The sequence below is a fragment of the Pan troglodytes genome, chromosome 6 (assembly GCF_028858775.2).
Source record: "Pan troglodytes isolate AG18354 chromosome 6, NHGRI_mPanTro3-v2.0_pri, whole genome shotgun sequence".
Lineage (NCBI taxonomy): Eukaryota > Metazoa > Chordata > Mammalia > Primates > Hominidae > Pan > Pan troglodytes.
The window spans coordinates 50,824,759-50,846,949 of NC_072404.2; the positions used below are offsets into that span (position 1 = coordinate 50,824,759).

At 58.9% G+C, this 22,191-nt stretch overlaps 1 protein-coding gene across 2 annotated transcripts; it reads right to left on the minus strand.

The window, feature by feature from the left end:
* Positions 1-3,961: 3,961 nt before the first annotated feature.
* Positions 3,962-20,686, minus strand: MYO1G (myosin IG). 2 transcript variants are annotated; one of them, XM_016945323.3, is made up of 22 exons: positions 20,179-20,686; positions 18,172-18,380; positions 17,873-17,966; positions 16,793-16,958; positions 16,483-16,536; positions 13,418-13,528; positions 12,975-13,091; positions 12,137-12,361; positions 11,894-12,039; positions 11,342-11,456; positions 11,007-11,177; positions 10,715-10,785; positions 9,184-9,258; positions 8,905-9,037; positions 7,972-8,138; positions 7,373-7,580; positions 6,937-7,160; positions 6,246-6,390; positions 5,716-5,820; positions 5,350-5,463; positions 4,270-4,424; positions 3,962-4,195 (listed from the first exon to the last, which is right to left on the minus strand). In XM_016945323.3, the coding sequence occupies exons 1-22, from the start codon at positions 20,271-20,273 to the stop codon at positions 4,039-4,041; spliced, it is 3,057 nt and encodes a 1,018-aa protein (XP_016800812.1). In that variant the 5' UTR covers positions 20,274-20,686; the 3' UTR covers positions 3,962-4,038. The 2 variants fall into 2 exon arrangements, with proteins under 2 accessions (XP_016800812.1, XP_063670279.1); XM_063814209.1 differs by having other exon boundaries at positions 16,785-16,958; positions 20,179-20,527.
* Positions 20,687-22,191: the final 1,505 nt, after the last annotated feature.

Consider the following 22,191-nt stretch of genomic DNA (forward strand, 5'->3'; position numbering starts at 1 on the left):
AAATGTTCTAAAATTAGATAATGGTGTTGGTTGGTTGCACAACCTTATGAATATACTAAAGATTACCGAATTGCACGTTTTCAAATGGTAAGTTTTATGGTGTGTAAATTACACTTCAGTAAAGAAGCCGGAGGAGTATATGTGAGGATAATTAAAATAAATTAAGTCTAAGCATTTTTTGAGGGGAGAACAATTTAACTTTAAATGTAAAAAAGAAAAAGAAAAAAGGTCACCTTTATGGTTCTGCTTCCTCATCTGCAAAACGGAGATAGTCACTCCTGCTCCCAGAGCTGCTGGGGGACCGGACACTGCAGTGAGGGAAGCCACCCCCAAGCCCATGTATGGGATCTCTTCCCGCATGCTGGAAAAAGGATCTCCTCTGTGTGTGTGTCATCGCACGCCATGTCATGTAGTCCTTGTACCAATTTGAGGAGAGGGTTCTAGTAAACTCGTTCTGTTGGTGGAAAATGTGGATAGACTGGAACAAGTGGTTAGAAGCTGGACTCCTATATAGGCACTGTCCAACACAAGCCAATGATGCCATCCCAGTGCTCAGGCATCGCTCCCCATCTGCAAAGTGAGTGCACTGGTGTGACATGGAGGGCGTGTGCCTGCACGTGCGGCCACAAGTCCTGACATCATCCCCCTCAGTGCCTCAGGCACGTCACGGAACCTCTGTTTTCTTACCAGTAACTAGGCAATGATGGTAACTCTCACCTCAAAGGTATTGGGTGGGGGATATTTGCAAAGTGCTGGAACTATGGTGCTTCGTGAGTTTTTCTATTCACTATAGTGAATGCTATGTATGGGTTTGTCAAAGTGGTGTGTGATGCATATGAACCTTCTGTCACCTTCCCCTTCCTAGCATGTCATCCCATCCCTTGGGCTGGATCTCAGGACCCCAGGAACCACCTGTCAATTATGACCTTTTCCCCTCGAGGCTGTGGGCATGAGCAGGGAGTGCCCACCAGCAAGCTGGACCCCAGATGTGTCTCCCACTCTGGACTTCCCTGAAGTTATCACTTGTCACTAAGGCCCTCCACTCAGCCTGACAGTGGGGCTTCCTAAAGATCTGGGGGAGCTTTGGGCTCTCCTCCCACTCCTAGTGCACTAGGGAGGAGAATGTAGACAGGAAATGGGCAGATGCTGCTGGGCTCTCTGATGAGGTCACCTGCAGAGGGCAGAGGACCCACCTAATGTCTAGGACTGTGTAGGATTGCGTGATTGAAAGGTACCCTTCATGTCTGATTGCCCTGTGAGGGAGGTGCCTGGCCCAGTCCTGAAGCCACCTAAGCCAGGGACAGACTCCGGAGCTGGCTGTGTGGAGGCTTCTGGGGGCTTTTGGGTTGGGCTAGGAGACAGCTGCCCTCCCCAGGACAGGAGCAGCAAGACATTGACCTGCAGGCCGGAGGTGACCCTGAGCCCCTACACCTGCAGGTGCCTAGCCATTCAACAGGAGAGGCCCCAGAAAGTACAGAGACTGGACAATCCCAAACTTTCATATGCCACCCAAAGGCCCTGGTGGAAGATGTGAACCTGCCCACACAACAAAGTGGCAAACCAAGCCAGGGTGCTCTCTGAATTTAGGTTGCCCCATAAGAAGGAGAGCACAGCTCTGGGGGCACAGAGAACACCAACTGATGGAAAAAAGGAAGGAGCTAAAGGGCTGAGGGCTGAGGGGATTGAGGGGTCTGAGGGGGCTGAGGGCTGAGGGGCTGAGGGCTGAGGGGCTGAGGGCTAAGGGCTGAGGGGCTGAGGGGGCTGAGGGCTGAGGGGCTGAGGGGGCAGAGGGGCTCAAGGGGCTGAGGGCTGAGGGGCTGAGGGGGCTGAGGGGGCAGAGGGGCTCAAGGAGGCTGAGGGCTGAGGGGGTTGAGGGGGCTGAAGGGGCTGAGGGCTGAGGGGCTGAGGGGTTGAGGAGGCTGAGGGGCTGAAGGAGGCTGAGAGATGAGAGGCTGAGAGCTGAGGGGCTGAGGGGTTGAGGGGGCTGAGGGCAGGGGGGCTGAGGGCTGAGGGGGGGTAAGGGCTAAGGGCTGAGGGCTGAGGGAGCTGAGGGTTGAGGGGCTGAGGGGGCTGAGAGGGCTGAGGGGCTGAGGGGGCTGAGAGGGCTGAGGCACTGAGGGGTTGAGGGGGCTGAGGGCTGGGGGGCTGAGGGCTGGGGGGCTGAGGGGGCTGAGAGGGCTGAGGCGCTGAGGGGTTGAGGGGGCTGAGGGCTGGGGGGCTGAGGGCTGAGGGGGGTAAGGGCTGAGGGCTGAGGGAGCTGAGGGTTGAGGGGCTGAGGGGGCTGAGAGGGCTGAGGGGCTGAGTGGTTGAGGGGGTTGAAGGGGCTGGGGGCTGGGGGGCTGAGGGCTGAGGGGGGTAAGGGCTGAGGGCTGAGGGAGCTGAGGGGGCTGAGGGGATGAGGGGTTGAGGGGACTGAGGACTGAGGGTCTGAGGGTTTGAGGGGGCTGAGCACTGAGGGGCTGAGGGATTGAGGGGGCTGAGGGATTGAGGAGGCTGAGGGCTGAGGGGCTGAGGGAGTTGAGGGGTTGAGGGGGCTGAAGGCTGAGGGCTGAGGGGCTGAGGGGCTAAGGAGGCTGAGGGGCTGAGGGGCTGGGGGGCTGGGAGGGCTGCGGGGGCTGAGGGACTGAGTTGTTGAGGGGGTTGAGGGGGCTGGGGGCTGAGGGCTGAGGGGGTTAAGGGCTGAGGGCTGAGGGTGCTGAGGGCTGAGGGGCTGAGGGGGCTGAGAGGGCTGAGGGGCTGAGTGGTTGAGGGGGTTGAGGGGGCTGGGGGTCGGGGGGCTGAGGGCTGAGGGGCTGAGGGGATGAGGGGTTGAGGAGGCTGAGGGCTGAGGGGCTGAGGGCCTGAGGGACTGAGGGCTGAGGGGCTGAAGGAGCTGAGGGCTGAGGAGCTGAGGGGCTGAGGGGGCTGAGGGGTTGAGGGAGCTGAGGGCTGAGGAGCTGAGGGGTTGAGGGGGCTGAGGGCTGAGGGCTGAGGGGCTGAGGAGGCTGAGGGGCTGAGGGGCTGGGGAAGCTGAGGGGGCTGAGGGCTGAGGGGCTGAGGGAGCTGAGGGGTTGAGGGAGCTGAGGGCTGAGGAGCTGAGGGGTTGAAGGCTGAGGGGCTGAGGGCTGAGGGGTCTGAGGGCTGAGGGGTTGAAGAGGCTGAGGGGCTAAGGGGCTGAAGTGGCTGAGGGGCTGAGGAGCTGAAGGGGCTGAGGGGCTGAAGGAAGCTGAGGGCTAAGGGGTGAGGGGGATTGAGGGTGCTGAGGGGCTGAGAGAGCTGATGGCTGAGGGGGCTGAGGGAGGCAGAGGGGCTGAGGGAGGCAGAGGGGCTGAGGGAGGCAGAGGGCTGAGAGGCTGAGGGCCTGGTGCCATGAGGGCCCCTGAGGGGCTGGCGGAGCTGCTGGAGGCTGAGGCTGGGGTAGGCCTGGAGATGGGGTGGTCAGCCCGGGGGCTGCAGGGGTCTCCCAAGGCCTCCCTGTGGGTCTTTCGAGGGCACAGGCCCTGCTCCCGGAGGCTGGGAGTTCTGGCCGCAGGGCCTGTCCTTCAGTTACCAGGCTCCAGAGGTCGGTCCCAGCGCCTCAGACACCCACATCCAGCAGGGACAGGGACAGCTCGCGGCTGGGATAGCGTCAGCCCTGGGCCACGGCGGCTTGGCACCACATCCCGTGACAGCTCTGTCTCCAGGCGTGCTCCCCAGCCCTGCCTGAAGATGAACCCCAAGCCCTCGCCAGTGGCCAGGTAGGAACAAGGCCAAGAGCCCTGTGGAGAGGAGCAGGGGACCACTGCGTGGACGGGGCAGGCTGGGGCACAAAGGGCACTGCTTCCTCTGGATAGCGCTAACTCCGAGAGCTCGGGCTCCTATCCCTAGCCGGGGCGCCTGGCCTCCTGCAGTCGGGTCCCCAGCGGGTGAGCCGGGCGCAGGTGGACCTGACCGAGGAGGCGGCCGGAGCCCCTGCGGGTGAGGCGGGAGCGGCGAGCAGGAGGGCTGACTCAGAAGGTTTATTTGCAGCGCTGGCGGGGCGGACAATTGGCGGCCTCGGGGTGCGGCGGGTGCGGGCGCTCAGCGGCTGGGCCAGAGCAGGGTGAAGGAGCCGCGAGCGCAGCGGAAATCGGGCTCTGGCTGCTCCGGCCTGGGCTCCACGGAGATGAGGCGCCGGACCCCGCGATGGCTTAGTGGGATGCAGTCGGAGACGCGAACCTCCAGGGTGCGGCCCTCCCTGCGGCAGGAGGAGGGGTCAGGGCGGCCACGCGGCCGGGGCTTCGTGCCCGCCACCCCCCAGCCTGCACTCACCCCTGGCAGTGTGCGGCCAAAACGCCCACCAGCTCCCCAACGCGGTTGTCCAATGGCGGCCGGGAGCGGTGCAGGCACACCACGAGGTCGTCCTGGCCGCGGGCGTGCAGCACCACCAGCTGGTCTCCTCCGCTGGTCACGCTCAGCCCCGTCACCTGAGCGGAGCGCGGGGTCAGAGTGCAGCCGCCTCAACCCGCACCCCAGCCTAGCCGGACTCACCCCCTCCCCAGGAAGCCTCTCCCGAACCCCCAACCGCACCCGGGGAGCGCCGCCCTCGCCAGGGCCACCAGCCCCCCACCGCCCCCTCCTCCCTCTCGGGGCCCTGCTGACAGGGGGAAGCTTGGGCCGGACGCTGCACAATACGATTTTCTCCAGGACGGATGGTTCTAGATCCTTGCTGTCCAACAGGGCCGCCACTGCTCACCTGTGTATGCTAAGCCCTTGCATGTGCTACTGCCTGGAGGAGCCGTTTTTAGTTCTAGGTCACTTTCACTGCATTTAAACAACCACGCCGGCTTTGGGCTGTGGCATTACACAGCAAGGCACTCACCGCCCTTTCTATTGGGACAGTCATGGGACCCCTGAAACTGTGGGAGACCCAGAGGTAGCCTGGCCTTGATCCCTACCCCCGTCTTGTGGGAAAGAGAATTTATGGGAACAGCAGCTGCTAATGAAGGGAACAAGTAGGCCACAGAGCTCGGCAGAAGGTTCCAGAGTGGCCGGGACGGTATCCCACAGGAGGCCCAGAACATTGTGGCGGGTACTCAGGTCCCAGAATGCCCAGGTGGGAGAACCCCCAGTTGGGCACAAGTTGGAAGAGGGGACCATTTGACTTGGCTAGAGTGTGAGAGTGGGGGTGGGGGGTGACTGGGCTGGTGGGGATCACAGGATGGGACCTTTCACTCTGTGGGCGTGGGAAGCCACTGCAGGATTTTCAGCACGGGTGCCACCATCGCTGAGTTTTAGGATGGTCTGGGCCATCTCAGGTAAACAGGGGAGAGAAGACTGAGGCAGGACTCTGAGCAGCCCAGCAGTGCCCCTCACAGATGCTGCACCCTACTCCCAACCCACATTGCTCACCGCCTCAAGGGGCACGGCCCGCATCACCCGGTACTGCCGGTCAGGGTCCAGCTTGTAGAGGTGCTGGTCTGTGAGCAGGAGGGCCCGGTTCCGGATCTTGTGGAAGCGGTTCACCTGTGGGAGAGGTGGCTGGACCCAGGCTGGTGCTGCCCTGTCACCCACCAGGGCCCCAGGCCTCGGCAGTCCCTACTGCCTCCCCTCCCCGCTGGCGACAGTTTCGGGAGTGTCAGGAGCAGCTGGGCCTGGGCTGGGGTTGCCTCCATTTTCTCCCAAGTGCCCCCCCAAAACTCTGCACCAGCTTCTAACCTTGCAGACGTGGCTAGAAAAAGAGCACAGCCCTGAAGCCATCCTTGTCCCTTGTCTAACCTTGCGGACATGGCTTGAAAAGAGCACAGCCCGGAAGCCATCTTTGTCCCGAAGTGTCTTTAGTCGCTGAGCAAACAGGCTTGATGCTGTGGGATTGTCAGTGGCCTGAGGACAGATGGAGGGGAGGGGGCGCTGCTTGGGATTGAGTCATGGGACCAAACTCAATTGATAGCAGCTGTCTGTGAATCAGCATAGCTATCCTTCATCTCGGGAAACTGAGTCACACAGACTTGTGCGTGAGCTGAGCAGCCCTGGATTTCCTGAGGGCACAGAGCCCTCTTGTGTTGACTTCTAGGCTGCATCTGAGCCTGGCCCTCCTGTCATCCACACCCACCCCCGAAGGCCACTGCTCCTGAAGCCCAGGATGAGACCTTGCAGAGCTCTGGTGGGGGCTGAGGTGTAGGGCCACCAGGACAGACAACCCCAGGCCTGGGAGAGGACATCTGAGGGGACCTGGTCACAGCATTAGCCGAGAGCCCTCTTTGGCAGCCCACTTCCCCCTGGCAGCCCTGGACTCGCCTGGCACTTACAGAGGACAGGTAGTCTCGGGCCCAGGCCCGTCGGCAGCCCCAGTCCTGACGAAGCCCTTGCAGGGCCCCCATGGCAGCCACCTTGGCCTTGATCTGGGGCATGTCTGAAGGGGGGATGTTCTTCACCAGCTGCCGGGCCCGCCACCTGGGAGAGGGCATGTAGTCAGACAGATGCTGGCCATGTGTTCATGTGCTCCCTGAGCCCCCTCTCCACAGAGGAAGCTGAGCCCTCAGCCTGGTGCTGCCTGCCTTTCATGTCCCAACCTCTGCCGGCCTCTCTGGCCTTGGCCCCTTGTGCCTAACGCTTGTTCCTGGAAGGTGACCCAGGGACCAGCAGTCGCCCAGTGTCCTCCTGTTCTGAGCATGCTCTGTGCCCCTCCTTCTGGAGAACTCCTACTCAGCCCTCAAGACCCCGCTCAGATGCAGAATCCCCTTACTTCCCAGCCCCGATGGGCCTCCCCTGCAGGCTGCAGCCCTGGACCTTGAATGCCCACCACAGAACCCAAGATGGTCAGGGCTCTGCACCAACTGTGGGACATGAGCAGTCAGCTAATGTGGCATAGCATCCACCTTCCCACCTATCAAGGGGGCTGGTGTATCTCCCATCCAGGCACTGCAGGCCTGGGATGATGGGTTAAGGTATTCAGTGGATGCCAGCTGAATGGAATGTGTGGTGGGCTGAGAGTAGTACCTGCAGAAGAGTGCGTGGCAGGTGTCCTGGAAGGGTTGCAGCACAGCAGGGGGCAGCGGCCACACAAGGTCACGCCCGTAGAGTGGCGGCTGCCTTGCAGCCTGGAATCGCCGCTGCAGCTCAGCCAGGTGAGCCCGCACCTTGTGTCTCCGGAACCAGCGCATGATGGTGTAGATAGCCCTCAGCCTCCGGCAGCGCCACCTCGCCAAGGTGCCCCGCCATGCCTGGGTGGGCCAGGCGGGATGGGATACGCAGTCAAATTCAATCAGGCCCTAACCCTTAGACCCAAACCTGGCCCTGAGCATTTATTGAGCACTCCCTGGCCTGTCTCCATCAAGCAGAGACTCCTGTGAAACTTACAAGTGTGTTTGTGGCCCCTGGGACACAAGCTTTCCCCACCTCCATAGTGGATGTCTTCCTGCCCCGCCCACCTCACCTTCTGCAATAGCAGCACAATGATGGGGATGAGGCGGGCTCGGCTCTGCTCCAGTGTGACCAGTGTCCGGGGCGAGCGGATGAACAGCTTGCTGTGGCCAAAGGCCACATCCCCCTGCAGCCCGTGCTGCTCCAGGAGAGCGCTCACGGCTGCCTTGTCGGAGCCCAGCAGGTGGTTGGGCCATGTGTATTCACAGGTCATCTTGTACCTGTCACCACAGGACAGGGCAGTGTGGCCCAGGCCTGGGGGAGAGATGATGGAGCCCACCCTGCCCACCCCACACCTGGGGAGATGGCAGGGATACAGAGTGTGTTCCTGGAGCACTTATGACACCTGTGCACATGTGTCTTCCCATACACATGTCCTCACATACATGTCCTCACACAGCCCTCATACCCATGTTCCCACCTGTATGTCCCCACATGCATGTGCTCACACACATGTCCTCCCAGATATTTTGGTGTCTTGAGGCCAGCAGCGTGCTGGTTCCTGCTTGTATCGATGTTTGCGACGTGCTGTTTGGGGACCCTCTGCTCCTACCCCTTGGACTCCACACAGGGACTATGGCCCATGGAGTGATGGGTGTCAGGTGCCAGTACCTGAGCAGGAATCGAGAGTAGGGCTGGCGGGAAGCGAAGCCAGCCCTGCGGACCCTCACGTTCTCCAGCAGCCCCAGGTATGCGACCTGGTGGCGACAGTGGTTCTCATCCAGCTTCCCAGCTACCTTGTCCTCATTGGGCTTGATGCAGCGGACGTAGAAGGGCTCCTGCGGGGACAGAGGGGACTTGGAGAGGGTCTGCGCCAGCAGCACTGTGCACCCTGGCCCACACCAGGGGCTTCCTAACCCCTCAAGGTCCCAGGCCAGGAGAAGAGTTGGGAACAAAGAAGGGAAATCAGCAGAACAAGGGCCCTGGAAGCCCTAAGTGCTGGACAGAGGCCAGCAAGGCCAGGTTCAGAGCCAGGTTCCAGCCCCTGGTCGGGGGGCGGGGAGGTGGGCGTGGCAGGGGCAGGAGCAGGCCTCGCCCCATCTGCCTTCCTTCTCTCCTTCCAAAAGGGGCTGACATCTCTGGATGTTCTGTTGTTAAGCTCACCCTAACATGTCCTCTCCCCGACCCTTCACCTGTTCCTCTTCTGACTTTTGACCCAAAGCTCCCCAAGAAAGCTTGTGCCAGTTTCCTGTCTCTCTGGCCCCACCTGCCAGAAGAATCCTGGGTTTTTGCCAAGAGCTGGGCTGGGCCAAGCCAGCCTCTCGGCAGGGTCTCCCCAAACCCCTCCCTGTTCAAGAGACAATGGGGCGAGGAGAAGCCTGGGTTCCCCATGATTGATCAAGCCTCAGCCCAGCCCCTGAGGCCCCACATCTCACCTGTGCAGTGGGTGGGGTCCACTGCTGGAGCAGATGTGGCTCATACAGACAGGACAAGAACCCTCTCCCCACCACTATGATGTACAGAGGTGGTTGGGACCCTACTTGGCACCGAGGGCACAGAGAGAAGGATCCGGAACAGCCAGAGTGGGAGAGGGGTGGAACATACCTTGGAGGCAAGGTTCTCCACCAGGGCCACCATGGAGTTCTTGAAGAGTGTGCCAGCCGTCAGGGGGCGCTTGGTCACCTCTGTGATGTCCTGCTGCCCGTCCGGCCACATGGCCCGTAGAGTGGGGTCCGTGCTGCAGACACAGGCCGAATTCCCAGCCATCCTCTGGGAGAGCAGCCCCGCCCACCCCCGTCCTGACGCTAGTCAATGCCTGACCCCAGAGTCTCTGGGGCCCCAGGGCCCTGGCCCTCCCTATGGTGCCCAGCAAGCCGTGCTCACCTGTTGTACAGCAGCCGCTTGAAGTCCTGGAAGAGGAAATCTCTGTTCTTGTCGATGAAGCCTTCCACGGAGTACCTACCAGAAGCCAGGGCTGGTGAGGGAGCAGGGGCGGGGGCTGCCAGGCCAGAGTGCTAATGACCCCAGCAGCCCCCACTCTCTTCCCATCTGCCTCTGTTCCCATAGGTCAGTCTCTCTTCCTCCCTCTGCCTTGGCTCCTCTCCTCCTTCCCCCTCACACCTGCTTTCTCTTTCATCATGTAAGACTCCCTCCCTCAGGAGACATTTCTCTCCTGGAAGATGAATCGAGTGGTTAAGCCCCCAGCTCTGAAGCCAAATGTCCTAGCACCGAGTCCTGCTTCTACCACATGCGTGCTGTGTGACCTTGCCTAAGCCACTCAACCTCTCTGTGCTTCAGTGTACATCAGTTGCTCAGAACAGTGCCTACTGAATTTTGATAAACATCAGCGACTACAACTATGACTAGGAACTCCTGAGTCCTGGGCCTATTTTGATCTGTGGGCACTGAGAGCCTCAGAATCACTGTCTAGTTCTTGGACTGCTAGAAAGGTCAGTGCCAAATCTTGGCTCCAACTGCAGCACCTATGAAGGCTCAGGGAATGGATTTTTTTTTTTTTTTTTTTTGAGAAATAGTCTCACTCTGTTGCCCAGGCTGGAGTGCAGTGGTGTGATCTCAGTTCGCCACAACCTCCACCTCCCAGGTTCAAGCAATTCTTGTGCCTCAGCCTCCCGAGCAACTGGCATTACAGGCACGTGTCACCATGCCCGGATAATTTTTATATTTTTAGTACAGATGAGGTTTTGCCATGTTGGCCAGGCTGGTCTCGAACTCTTGGCCTCAGGTGATCCACCCACTTTGGCCTCCCAAAGTGCTGGGGTTACAGGCATGAGCGACCTCATGGGTGTAGATTTTGCGAACAGATAAAGGTAGATGATATTGGGCTGCTTTGTCGTCATCATCTATTCTATTCCCTCTCCTTGAGAAGTTCTCATGAAACACTTATACCTCGATGTGAGTCACCTTAAATCGTTTTGGGATGCGGCAAGCAACACATAAGTTAATAGCCATCATGACAACCCCTGAAGACACCTGGGCTTTGGCACTGGGAGCGTGGTCCAAGTATGGTAGCGAGGCCTCACCTGGGAGCTTGTTAGAAATACAGAATCTTGGCCCCCCTGCACCTTCCACTCCCTCCCCACCCCCACATCACCAGCCTGAAGCCCCCCACCCCACAGATGCTGGTATAGGGTTGGGCCCAGACATGAGACGTGGGTATTTTTTAAAGGCTCCCAGAAGAATGCAGCCATGGTTAACCACTATCCTCAAACCCTGTTTCCTGCTCTTCACTTGTGAATCTGCTGTCCGGCATGTTTCAGTGTCTTAAAGGGGTGGGGGTGGCAGAAGGGGCCATAACACCTGTCTCCCAGCCACTCCCCTGAAGCGCTCCTGCCCCATGACACATGCCATGGTGCCTGTGGGAAAGCTAGGGATGTGGGTGGGAGGGGGCCCTTACGTGACGTCCCCTGCATAGTGCTTGATCCGGAAGTCTCGGCCAAACTCCATGGTCTTGTCTGTGGGGCAGAGCTATGGGGACAGGCTGAGGTCAAGGCACAAAAGGTATGTGGAGGGTCTGTATGAAGGGATAGCCCTGCCTCCCCACCTCCAGGGCAGAGAAGGTTGCCACAGTGACGACAATGGCACCAAAGCTGGGTCCCCAACCAGGCCCCACGAGGCATGGGCAGCGTGGTGCCTGTGGGGCAGGTCCCACCAGCCCACTGTGGTGGCACTGGGACAGCCGGGGGCACCTGGCGGCTGGTGTAGTGTAGGTGATGGCGGTGGTGCGTGTCCAGGGTCTGCAGGAAGATTCGGTCAGTGATGGTGCCAGCAGAGCTGCAGGCCTCGTCCAGCATGGCCAGGATGCCACGGTGGGGCCGCTCCACCAGATCCACAATGGTGGCGTTGTTGAAATACTCAACCTGGGGCAAAGGCAGCCAGCAAGGAAGCTCCCAAGGTCTTTCAGGCCACCTCCCCTCCTCCGCCCCACACTCAGCCACCTGTCAAGCCAGCCTGGGCCCCTCCCCATGGGCTGAGGCCCCTCCACACCCCACTGCCTGGCCTCCCTCCAGGCCACAGTGCTCACGCTCTGCCAGGTGATGCCCTCGCGCTCGTACTCTTCCTGTTCCTGCTTCAGGATGAGCTGGATGAATAGCTGCTGCAGCTTCTCGTTGCAGTAGTTGATGCAGAACTGCTCGAAACTGGGGGTGGGGTGGGCCTTTCAGAGGGGAGGTCGCTGCTTGTGGAGTGCATGGTAATGGGTGGCTGCTCCCCTGAACATCTCTGCTAATGTTCATCGAGGGTTCTGGTGCCAGCACCCTGTGTGGCTTCCCTGTGGCTTATGCATCCCTGCCCTGGACTCCTTTACCCCACCCACACCTCCTGCATGCACGTTCTGGAGTGGACTTGGGAGTCACAACCAGGAATTACTCATGCCCCGTAATTCTGCCTTCCATCAGGACATCAATGGTCAGAGGGTGCAGGTGAGGCAGGTTTGGGAGGCATGAGCCTTGGGCCCAGGGACCAGCCGGGAGAAACCCCAACATTCCTGCTGCCCAGCCCCAGCCGAGCTTTCCAGAACTAAGTGGGCAAAGCTGCTGGGTGTCAGAGGTGGAGATGTGGCTGGCCAGCCACCCACCTGTTGACGGGAAACACCTCGAAGCCATAGATGTCCAGCACGCCAATGACTGTGTCCTTGCCATCACGCCGAGGATCCCGGCCGCGGGGTTCCATGACACTGTTGATCCTGTTCACCACCCACTCAAACAGCCGCTGGTACACTGCCTGGGGGATAGGAACACCCTGCTTCCTGCTGCCTCTGGCCTGGCCTCCCCCATGAAGGCCTCCTGGGCTTCCCTCCCTGTGCCTGCCCCCAAAGTACCTTGGCACAGGCATCCCGGGCATAGCTGGCCTCAGCTGCAGTGTGGCCCTTCTCTATGAGTTCCCTGCCTCCCGAGGCAACTGTGCGAGCCAGCAGGGAGCGGAGCACGAGGTCCCGGGGTGTGGCCGTCAGCTCAGCCACATGGTCCACCAGTGCCTCCTCGGCCACTGCCAGGCCCTCCTTCTGCAGCCCACCCTCCTCCGTCTCCACAAACTCGATGTTTCCCTGGTGATGGGAAAACCATGAACAGTCCGGGCTCCATGTCCCAAAAGAGCCTGGACAACTTTGGACAAGAAGGAGGAAGGAAAGCAGGGGACATGGATGCGGTAGAGTACAGCTCCTTCTCAGACCAGCATGGTCAGCTGCTCACCATGGGCACAGACACAGCCAGAGACTGGGGGAAGGGGGCATGGGCACACCAGAGTCTCTGCCAAGGCCTCGAGGCCTCGAGTCCAAATGACATGTGAATGACCCCATCGCATCCTCCCACAGCCAGCGGAGCCCTGCACTACTTACTCCTCATGCCGCTGAGAGAGAACTGAGGCCAAGAGGCACTGAGTAAATGCAACCAAAGCCACACAGCTCATGACTGCACTAAGAGGCAGTCTGCATGATGCTCAGCTTTTACTGTGCTTGACTGACCTGGCCCTAAGAATGGGGTCTGGACCATGAACCAACTGAGCTCATCACTCAAGCAGCTCAGCTTCTGCAGGAGAGGCAGTCAGCCTAGCACATTGCTGGGGCATCTCCAGCCAGTCTCCTCCTCATCCCTGGGTGCTTCCCAGCTGGGAAACCCTTGTGGGGAGGTAGCCCTCCCAGGCTTCTGAGCCAGGCTCACCAGGTGCAATATGGCAGCCAGGATGCGATGCACAGACTCCACCTCTTTAGGACTGAAGCCGATGACCCTCATGGCCTCGGTCACTGCCTGGTGGCTCTGCTCATCACTGTCCAAGGCCTAGGGTAGAAGGGATTCATCACTCCAAAGCCACACTGGGCCCAGGACACCTGTCCCCCTTGAGGCTTGATTCCTCCATCCTAGGCACCTGCTCACCCCTGTCCCCTGTCCCCTTCCTGAACCCTGATTACTCCAGCCTAAGCACCTGCTCACCCCTGCACTCTGTCCCCTCCATCAGCCATTTTCCCTCCACCCCGAGCACCCTCCCCACTCACCCAAACAGTTCACTTCACCCTGGCCTGTGCTGAGTGCTGCCCATTCCCTACCACCACACTCAGGCCCTGACACTGAGCCCAGTTTGAGCCCTTGGAACCCCTCACACTCACACTGTGCACAGTCATGTTGAGTCCTGCTCCCTGGCGTGTGAAATTGTATACAGCAGGGTTTCTCTCCAAGTGCAGTTCATGCAGCTGCTTGTCCTCACTGCCTCTCAGCAACTAGAGGACACAGGCATCCTTTAGACAAATAAGCTCCCAGGATGTCCCCCTGTACACACACAGAGGCAGGAGAACAAACAGACTTGCGCTTCCTTCCAGTATTGAACGAACAAACGTGGGGGAAGGTCAGACAGTGTGAACAGTTTCTGTGTGCCAGCAAGCTCCCCATTCAGCTGTTCAGTGGGTCAGGGAGCTCCACTTCAGTGGGAGCTATGACTCCACCATGAAGTCACTGTTCTTGTGCCAGACCTCATCTTGGTAGGGAGCTCAGTCCCTGTGGAGACATTGCCCTCGACCCAGGGGGATCCCACCTCAGTGGGTAGCTCAGAGTATGTGGAGACACTACCCGGGTCCCAAAACCTCCCACTGAGTGAGGAGGTAAGAGTTTGTGGAGAAACTGCAGAATCCTAGGGAGCTCCACTTCAGTGGGAGCTCAGAGTTACTGGAGACCCTGCCCCTGTCCCAGGAAGCTCCCACCTCAGTAGGGAGCACAGGTTCCGTGGAGACATTGCTCTCCACCCAGGGAGAGCCCATGTCCTAGGGAGCTCAGCATCTGTGGAGACACAACTGGTGCCACATGAACTCCCACCTCAGCAGGGAGCTCAGAGTCCATGGAGACACTGCCTGTGTCCCAAAAGTTCCCACTTCACTGGAGGTGGTAAGAGTCTGTGGAGATCCTGCTGTTATTCCAGAGAGCTCCACTTCAGTGGGAGCTTAGAGTCTGTGGAGACCCTGCCCTGTGTCCCAAGGGGCTCCCACTAGTGGGAAGCTCAGATTCCACAGAGACAATGGTCATGTCGCAGAGAGCTTCCACCTCATAGGGGAATGGAGAGTTTGTGGAGACACCGCCCATATCCGAGGGAGCTCCCAGCTCCGTGAGGAGCTCAGAGACCATAGAGACACCGCCAGTGTCCCAGACAGCCCTACTTCATGGAAGCTCAGAGTCTGCGTGGACACTCCTTGTGTTCCAGAGGGCTCCCACCTCAGGGAAGCTCAGAGTTCTTGGACACTGACTGATTCCCAGGGAGCTCCACTTCAGCGGGAGCTCAGAATCCGTGGAGACGTTGCCACTGTCCCAGTGAGCTCCACTTTGGTGGGAGTTCAAAGTCCAAGGAGATAGTGCCCCTGTCCCACGGGGCTCTTACCTCAGAGCAGAGCCCAAAGTTGATAGAGACACTGCCTGTGTCCAAGACACAGCCCATCTGAGTGGGCAGCCCAGAGTCCGTGGAGACACTGCTTCACATGTCCCACTGAGCTCCCACCTCGGTGGGTAGCTCAGAGTCCTTAAAGACACTGTCCATGCTCCAAAGAGCTCCATTTCATGGGAGTTCAGAGTCTGAAAAAAACTCTCTGTGTCCCAGGGAGCTCCCACCTCAGTGGAGAGTTTATAGTTCATGGAGACCCTGCCCAAATCCTATGGAGCTCCCACCTCATGGGGAGCTCAGAGTCTGTGGAGACCCTGGCAATGTCCCAGGGAGCAATCCCCTCAGCCAGGAGCTCAGAGTCATTAGAGACAATGCCCATGTGCCACCGAACTCCCCCTTCAATAGGGGAACTCTGAGTCCATGGAGACCCTGCCCATGTCCCAAAATCTCCCATTTCAGTGGGGAGGTAAGAGTCTGTGGAGGTCCTGCTGGAGTCCCAGGGAGCTTCATTTCAGTGAGAGCTCAGAGTCTGTGGAGACGCCCTCTGTGTTCCCAGGGGCTCCCACCAGGGGGAGGCTCAGAGTCTGTGGAGACACTGCCAGTGTCTCAGGGAGCTTTTACCTCAAATAAAGGTCAGAGTCCACAGAGACACTACTGGTTTCCCAGTGAGCTCCCACCTCAGCGCAGACTCACTGGAAAGACAGCCCAGGGGGCTCCCCCCTCAGTGGAGTTCAGAGTCCTTACAGACACTGCTGTGTCCCAGAGAGTGTGACTTCAGTGGGAAGTCAGAGTCGTGAAGACACTGCCGTGTCCCAGGGAGCACCACACCATGGAAGCTCAGAGTCCTTAAAGGCACTCCTTGCATCCCAGGAGGCTCCCACCTCAGCGGGCGGTTCATAGACCCTGGAGACCCTGCCCGCTACCCAGGGAGCTCCTGTCTCATGGGGAGCACAGAGTCTGTGAGACACTATGCTTGTCTCAGGGAGCTCCCACCTCAGTAAAGAGCTCAGAATCCATGGAAACACCGCCTGTGTACCAGGGAGAAACTGCTGTGTTCCAGGGAGCTCCCACTGCACTGGGGAGCTGAGAGTTGGTGGGGACCATGTCTGTGCTGCAGGGAACTCCTAACTCAGTGGGGAGCTCCAAGTCCCTAGAGACACTGCTCCAGTCATAGGGTGCTCCCAATTCAGTGGGGGAGTTCGGAGTCTGTGGAAACACTGTCTGTGTCCCAGAGGACACAGTGGGCAGCCCACAGTTTGCAAACACACCGCTGGTGTGCCAGGGAGCTCCACTTCAGTGTCAAGCTCTGAGACTGCAGAGACACTGTTTCCAGGGAGCTCCCACCTCAGTGGGGTGTCAAAGCTTGTGGAGACAGTCCCTGGGCGCGCCTATCTCACAGAGGTGCTCAGAGTCAATGCCCGTGTCCCCAGGAGCACCACTTCAGTGTTGAGCTCTGATACCACTCTAGTGTCTCTAGACACTGCCTGTAATCCCAGGGGAAGCCCACCTCGTGGGGAGCTTATTGTTCACAGAGACACTTATGGGTCCCAGAGAGCCCTCATCTGGAGGTGTCTCAGATAAAGGGGACATCCTGCTTTTGTTCCCTGCAAGCTCACACCCTCTTGTTTGTGGGGTGTGGGGTACTGGTTGGGGTGAGTGTGGTGGGGAGTGAGGACGATGGGCTAGGTGGGGTTGAGTGGGCAGAGAGGGGGAATTGGGGTAGTGACGGAAGGGTCACAAGCTGGTCCAGCTTGCTGCCCTCCCTTTCCCCACCCCATTTTTCCACCTCCCCTTGCCCTCAGGGCTTACTTGGTAGAAGGCGTGGAAGTTTCTTTCACCCATGTGCTGCTTGAGGACCCGAGACTGAGGAGAGAGGGGCAGATGGACTCAGGCCTGGGAAGGAGTCTGACCCCGGGGACCCCATCTGAACATTCCCAGGTGCAAGGCAGGCTGGGGGTCAGAGAGTCCTGACTATGAGGACACTGAGGCCCAGAGAAGGGCCACAGGGAGAGACAGCCCAGCCCTCCTAAGCTGCACCGTTGGGATGGGTACCTTCCCAGGCCTGGGATGGGTCTCGGCCAGGGCTCCCCATGGAGGTCTCCTCAGCCCACCTGCCCACCTTCTCCAGTAGGTAGCTGTGGATGTGTCCTCCGATCGGGTCCCCCTTGAAGTCAAAGTTGATGTCCATGTACTTGCCAAAGCGGCTGGAGTTGTGATTGCGGTTGGTGCGGGCATTGCCAAAGGCCTCCAGCACACAGGTGGACTTGAGCAGCACGTCCTTGACCCTGTCAGGGCAGAGGGGCTGGGGCTTAAGGCAAAGACTTCCCATCTGGGGAATGCTGTCCCTGCCCCTGAGTCTTCCCAACAGAAATCACAGCATCTCAGGATGAGTTCCTCTGAACTTCTTGAGAGGGAACCAATGGCCTGGCCTCGCCCAGTGTTGCCTCTGAGGTTGTGTGATGGTCACTTCACCTCTGAGAGGCTGGGAAATGCACTTGCCAGGCTGGCTGTGCTCAGCATGGTCTGTGTAGCATTGAAGTCCTTGTTTCTCACAGCCACCTCTTCCCCTCCCAGGCCTCAGCTGCAGCCTGGGGAGGAGGGGCTGTTCTGACCACTGGGCTTTAGACCTCCAGCTGCAGGGGTGGGCAGTGGTGCTGGCCATATGTGCTCAGGAACTGACATTGCTTGTCCCCCCTGAATCCCATCTCGCTGCCTCTTGATAGGAAGAGACAGGCACTGACAGAGGAAGCTGCTTCCACAAGGGACAGGTTTCCTGGTTTCAAGGCTCCTGGCCATCACCCACACAGCCACCTGGCATGCTTGGCCATCTTGGCCAGGGCCTGCCAGCTTCTCCAGGTTTCCATGGAATCCGCCTGCTGCCCTGTCCATGAGCCATTTCAAGCATCTCTGGGCCCTGCTGCACTTCTCCTCATCCTACCTGTGCCTGCTGCCTCCTCCCAGCTGGTAGGCCCAGTACCTTGGCTAGGTCTCACCCACCCAAGGAGAGGTCCTTGGCATGGGTCACCCTGTCTCACCTCCGGGTGTGTTGGCATTATCTGGAAACTTCCCAAGTTCCCACTGAACTTGACCTGAGCTAGACTCCAGTTGCCGTCTCTCACTCCCCAGAGCCAGCCCTTCCTGCCACACTGAGGTCCCTGGCCTGCCATGCTGAGGCCCAGGGCTGCCCATTGCCACTCACCTCTCCACCTCAGCCCTCTGGCTTGGATTGGTGACAGCAGCGATGTACTGCATGATGTGCTTACTGGCTTCTGTCTTCCCTGCCCCACTCTCCCCTGCCGGAAAGACCAGAGTTGAGAGAATCAGCCAGGTTCGCTCTCTTAGCCCAGCTCCCGGTGCCCACTCACACCCCCAAGACTGGCAAGATGGGGTCCTAGGGCCCCCATCAGGACACAGGGCACAGGAGATGCTCTAATGGCCCTCCCAAATGTTCACAAATGAAGATGCCGAGGGTGGGGGCCCGGCGGCAGGGACAGGTACCTGAGATGACGATGCAGGTGTCCCTGGACCGGTGCTTCATTGCCTTGTAGGCGGCGTTGGCCACAGCATAGAGATGGGGTGGCCGCTCATAGAGCTCACGGCCCTGGTACCTGGCGATGGCCTCAGGCCCATACAGGGGCAGCTCCTGGTAGGGGTTCACGGACACCAGCACCTCACCGATGTAGGTGTAGATGCGGCCCTTCTCGAACCTGGACACAGCAGGGGTAGGCCTCAGCACTCACAGGCTTACAGGCACCCACAGGCCTTTCGCCAGAGCCCATATCAGGGCCTGGCCCCAGTAGGCCAGCGCTCCCACCCTGATGGGCTGAGAGTGGAGAAGGAAGAAGGGGGCAGGTGTTGACCTTGCGTCTCCCTGGTGCCATCCTGGGTGAGCTGAGCCACTCAGAGACTGTCTCCATTGCGGCATAGAGTTTGGGGTCCACAGTGGTCTCCCCAGGGATCCCAAGGTCACTGGAAACATGACCACTCATTTTGCAAAGGAAACAGACTTGCCCAAGACTGCACTGGGTGCCGTGAGTCAGGGCTGGCTCCTGGGGTGAACCCCGCAGGGCAGATGGGGAGATGGGGTTGAGAAGAAGTGACTGGGCTGGGAGGGGAAGGAGGGGCCTCCTCGGCTGTTTCCTGTCTCAAGGCCTGGGCGGGAACCCAGAGACAAAAGGGGACCCCACCCAGCCCCACCCAGATGACAGGGAGGGGGTTGATGTCGTTGTCTTTACACCCCCCACCCCCCAGCCTGTGGCCAGTGGCTGCTGCCTCTCCCCTGGCACAGCCTCAGACTTCTTGATCCTTTCCTTCACAAACCTGGTCACCAGTGGGGGTGGATGTCTGCCCTTCTCTTGACCTTTCTGCCCCTGGGAGGAGGACTGGCAGCCCTGCCCCTCAGACCCATCTCCCCTTGGTGTGTGGTACCCACCCTTCCCTGGATGGCCCTGTCTTCCGGCAGCCTGTCCTGGGTGGGCCTGTCCTGAGGTTCCTCTTTCTCCACCACCTCTGACATGGGTTTTCCTGGGCCTAGCTCCCATCCTCCTACAAGCTGGGGATGAGGGCACAAGTCACCCACGTCTCCAGGGCTCAGTGTTCTCCTCATCAAAATAGAGAGGACAATGTTTCATAAGCTCATTTTATAAGAATGAGGTAGAACAATGTGCACAAAGTGCTTAGCTCACGTCCTGGCTAGCCCTCCTCTTTGGGCCAGGCTCGTGGTCTCTTGACTTCGGTGCTTAGTGGGGATCCTGGTCCCCAAGCTCTCCCCAGGGAGCTTCCGGAGCACACAGCAAGTGGCCTTCTGCCCCTCCCTGGGAGTGCTGGCAGGAAGCCCAGCTGCCTGCATGGCCACCCTACTGTGCCATGCCCCTACCTCCCGGGCTTCTCCCTGCCCTCCACCTGCCCTCCTTGATGGTAAATTGGGCTCCAATATCACTTCTACCAACTGTGTCCTGTGATACTCCATGTACCCCAGGAGAATGTCACCTCAACTTGGTGGGAATGTTTGGACCCTAGGGTGGAGCCTGACTGCTTCATCTCAGTGTCCCCAGGGCTCAGGCCAGGCCCCATGGATGAGATGCATCGAGGGAGCATCAATAACTGGCTGGGAAGTGGCTGGAGGGAGGTGCCCCTGGTCCCTCCTGGAAAGATAGTGCCTGGTATGTATCTGTCCAAGAAGTGTCATGCCCTGGCCCCGTCGGGCAGGAAAGAAGGGGCAGAAGATGCCTGGACTGTGTGGGAGGCAGGGGTGGGTTGAGGTGGTGGGCAGCTCCGGTGCTGACTTGCCAGCCCTGACAGGGACAGTTGCCTCCTTGTCTGTTCCTGTCCCCTGGGGCCGTGCTTTGAGGCACTCATTTCAGCCCCATCTGGTCTGGGTGGGTGTGTGCCACTGCCCCCTCCCTTGGACAGCAGCGTGCCTTCCTCTTTCCCTCAGGTCTCTGCGAGGACGCAAGGTGGGAGACCCTGGAGGAGGGGAGCCACTGCCTCCTGCCCTGGGCCTACCTGAGCTGCAGGTTCCTCATGAAGTCCTCCATGGTCACTTGGTCCAAAAGCACAAAGTCAGGTTTGCCATACTCAGGGCCTTCCTCGTCCTCCATCCTGCCGGCTGGAAACACCTTGCCTCACCTTCCTGTGCCTGCTGGAAGGACAGTGAAGGAGACGGGGAGGGAAGGCTAGGGGAGGCCCCACCGCCCCCGCCCTGTCCCACCAGCCTCCTCCAGTGCTGGTGTAAAGTAGGAAGTGGGTTCTAGTCCTGGGAGGGGCTGCCCTCCGCACTTGCCACTCCTTCCCCCTCGAGGTGCTCTAAACCCTGCTTCCTGTCCCTGCGCCCCACAAGGAGGCTGTGCCTAACGGTCTGACCCGTTTGCACGCCAGGGGTGAGGGGCCGGATGCTGGGTCCTCCCCGCTTTGGAGGGTTCTTCGCTGGCCTCCTTCGGAAGCTCCCCTCCACCCACAAGCAGGAGACAAGACTCCGTGGGTTGGCTTCCAACCCTGGCAGCACGTTAGAGTCACTTGTGGGACTTTAAAGAAAGATTTTTTGACGTGATCTTGGTTACCTGGCTGTGTGTGTCTCTCAAGTCAGAACTGAACACTAGATGCAATATACTGTATGTACACTGTACATTAATACAAAAATGAAAAAGGATCCTAATGCCCAGGCCTTTGGGGTGGGGGCAACAGCCTTCTTTGCAGTGTGAAGGCCACACTGGGGTGTAGACGAGCAAAGCTTCTTGTGTGACCTGCCAAGGGCCAGTGGTCCTAGCACTGCAATTCCCCACCCCAGCCATGGGGGAGGGACAGAGGACCCCAGAGCATCCTCTGCATGGGGCTGGCCTTCAGTGGGACCCCTGTGCCCCTAACTGTCCTCTGCCTTGTACTTGTGTCCAGCCGATCCCCCATAAACTGCAGTGAGGACCAGGAACATGCCTGGAGCCCTGTGGCCTCATCTCAGAGCTGCTGTCTCTGCACTTTGAAGATGAGGCAGCGCATTTGGGGAGCGGCTGCATTTAGGGAGTGGCCAAAATCTCCAGACACTGCATTCCTGACACTTAGTGCTCCTGGAAGAAGTGGGAAGGGTGCAGTTCTCTTAGCTTCCAGGCAGACTGGAAAAAGTTCTTTTTCATCCCAGGACAGACTGGGGCAGGTCACACCCATCCTCTAGGAACACTGGGGCAATTCTCTCATCAAAGGTCAAATGGATGCAGTTCTCTCTCATCCTACAAATAGACTGGTGACATTTCTCTTTCACCCCTTCCCTCATACAGGGAGGTCAAAGGGCAGACTCCAGAATTCCCAAACTTCAGTCATTCATGTGCTGCCTTTGAGATTTGTTGTACTCATAAGCACTAGTTTAACTATTGTCTTTCAGTCATCCCATTTTTTAAACTTTGAAGTAATGGATAGGCAAGTTAAGGTTATTTTTTTCTCTCACATACCTTAAAGCAAATGCATTCCTGATAAAACTGAAAGTACTTATTCAAGTACCTAATAAAACTGAGTCATGCACCACTGCGATAAGGGGCCACTGGCCTGAAAAATCCCCAAATTTGTAAGTGGGCAGCCTCTGGCTCCACCCTGGGCCAGACCTGGGGCTCCTCTTGGGCAAATTCAGTCAGTCCTTCGGAACTCTGACAAGTGTGGCCTCCTCCCCACCCCCAGGCTCTTGGGCTGGTGCTTTTGAAGGGTTTCCCAAACCTACACTCAAGTCTGGGAATTCTCACCCAGACTCTTGCCAGCTCATCTGTCTTTTCAAGTTTCACTTCCCCAACCCCCAGGGAGTCAAGCCAACCAATGGAACCAAGATGGCTGTGTTCCAGTAAAACGTTAAGGACACTGAAATCTGAACTTCGCAAACTTTTCATCTGTCACGTAATCATACTATTTTGGGTATTTCCCCCACCACTAACCACTTAAAAATGTCAAGACCACTCTTAGCTCAGAGATTTGGCTGGTGGGAGGAGTTTGCCCGCCCTTGCTTTAGCTGCTGCTGGTTGCTGGGACCCTGGGCGTCCGTCC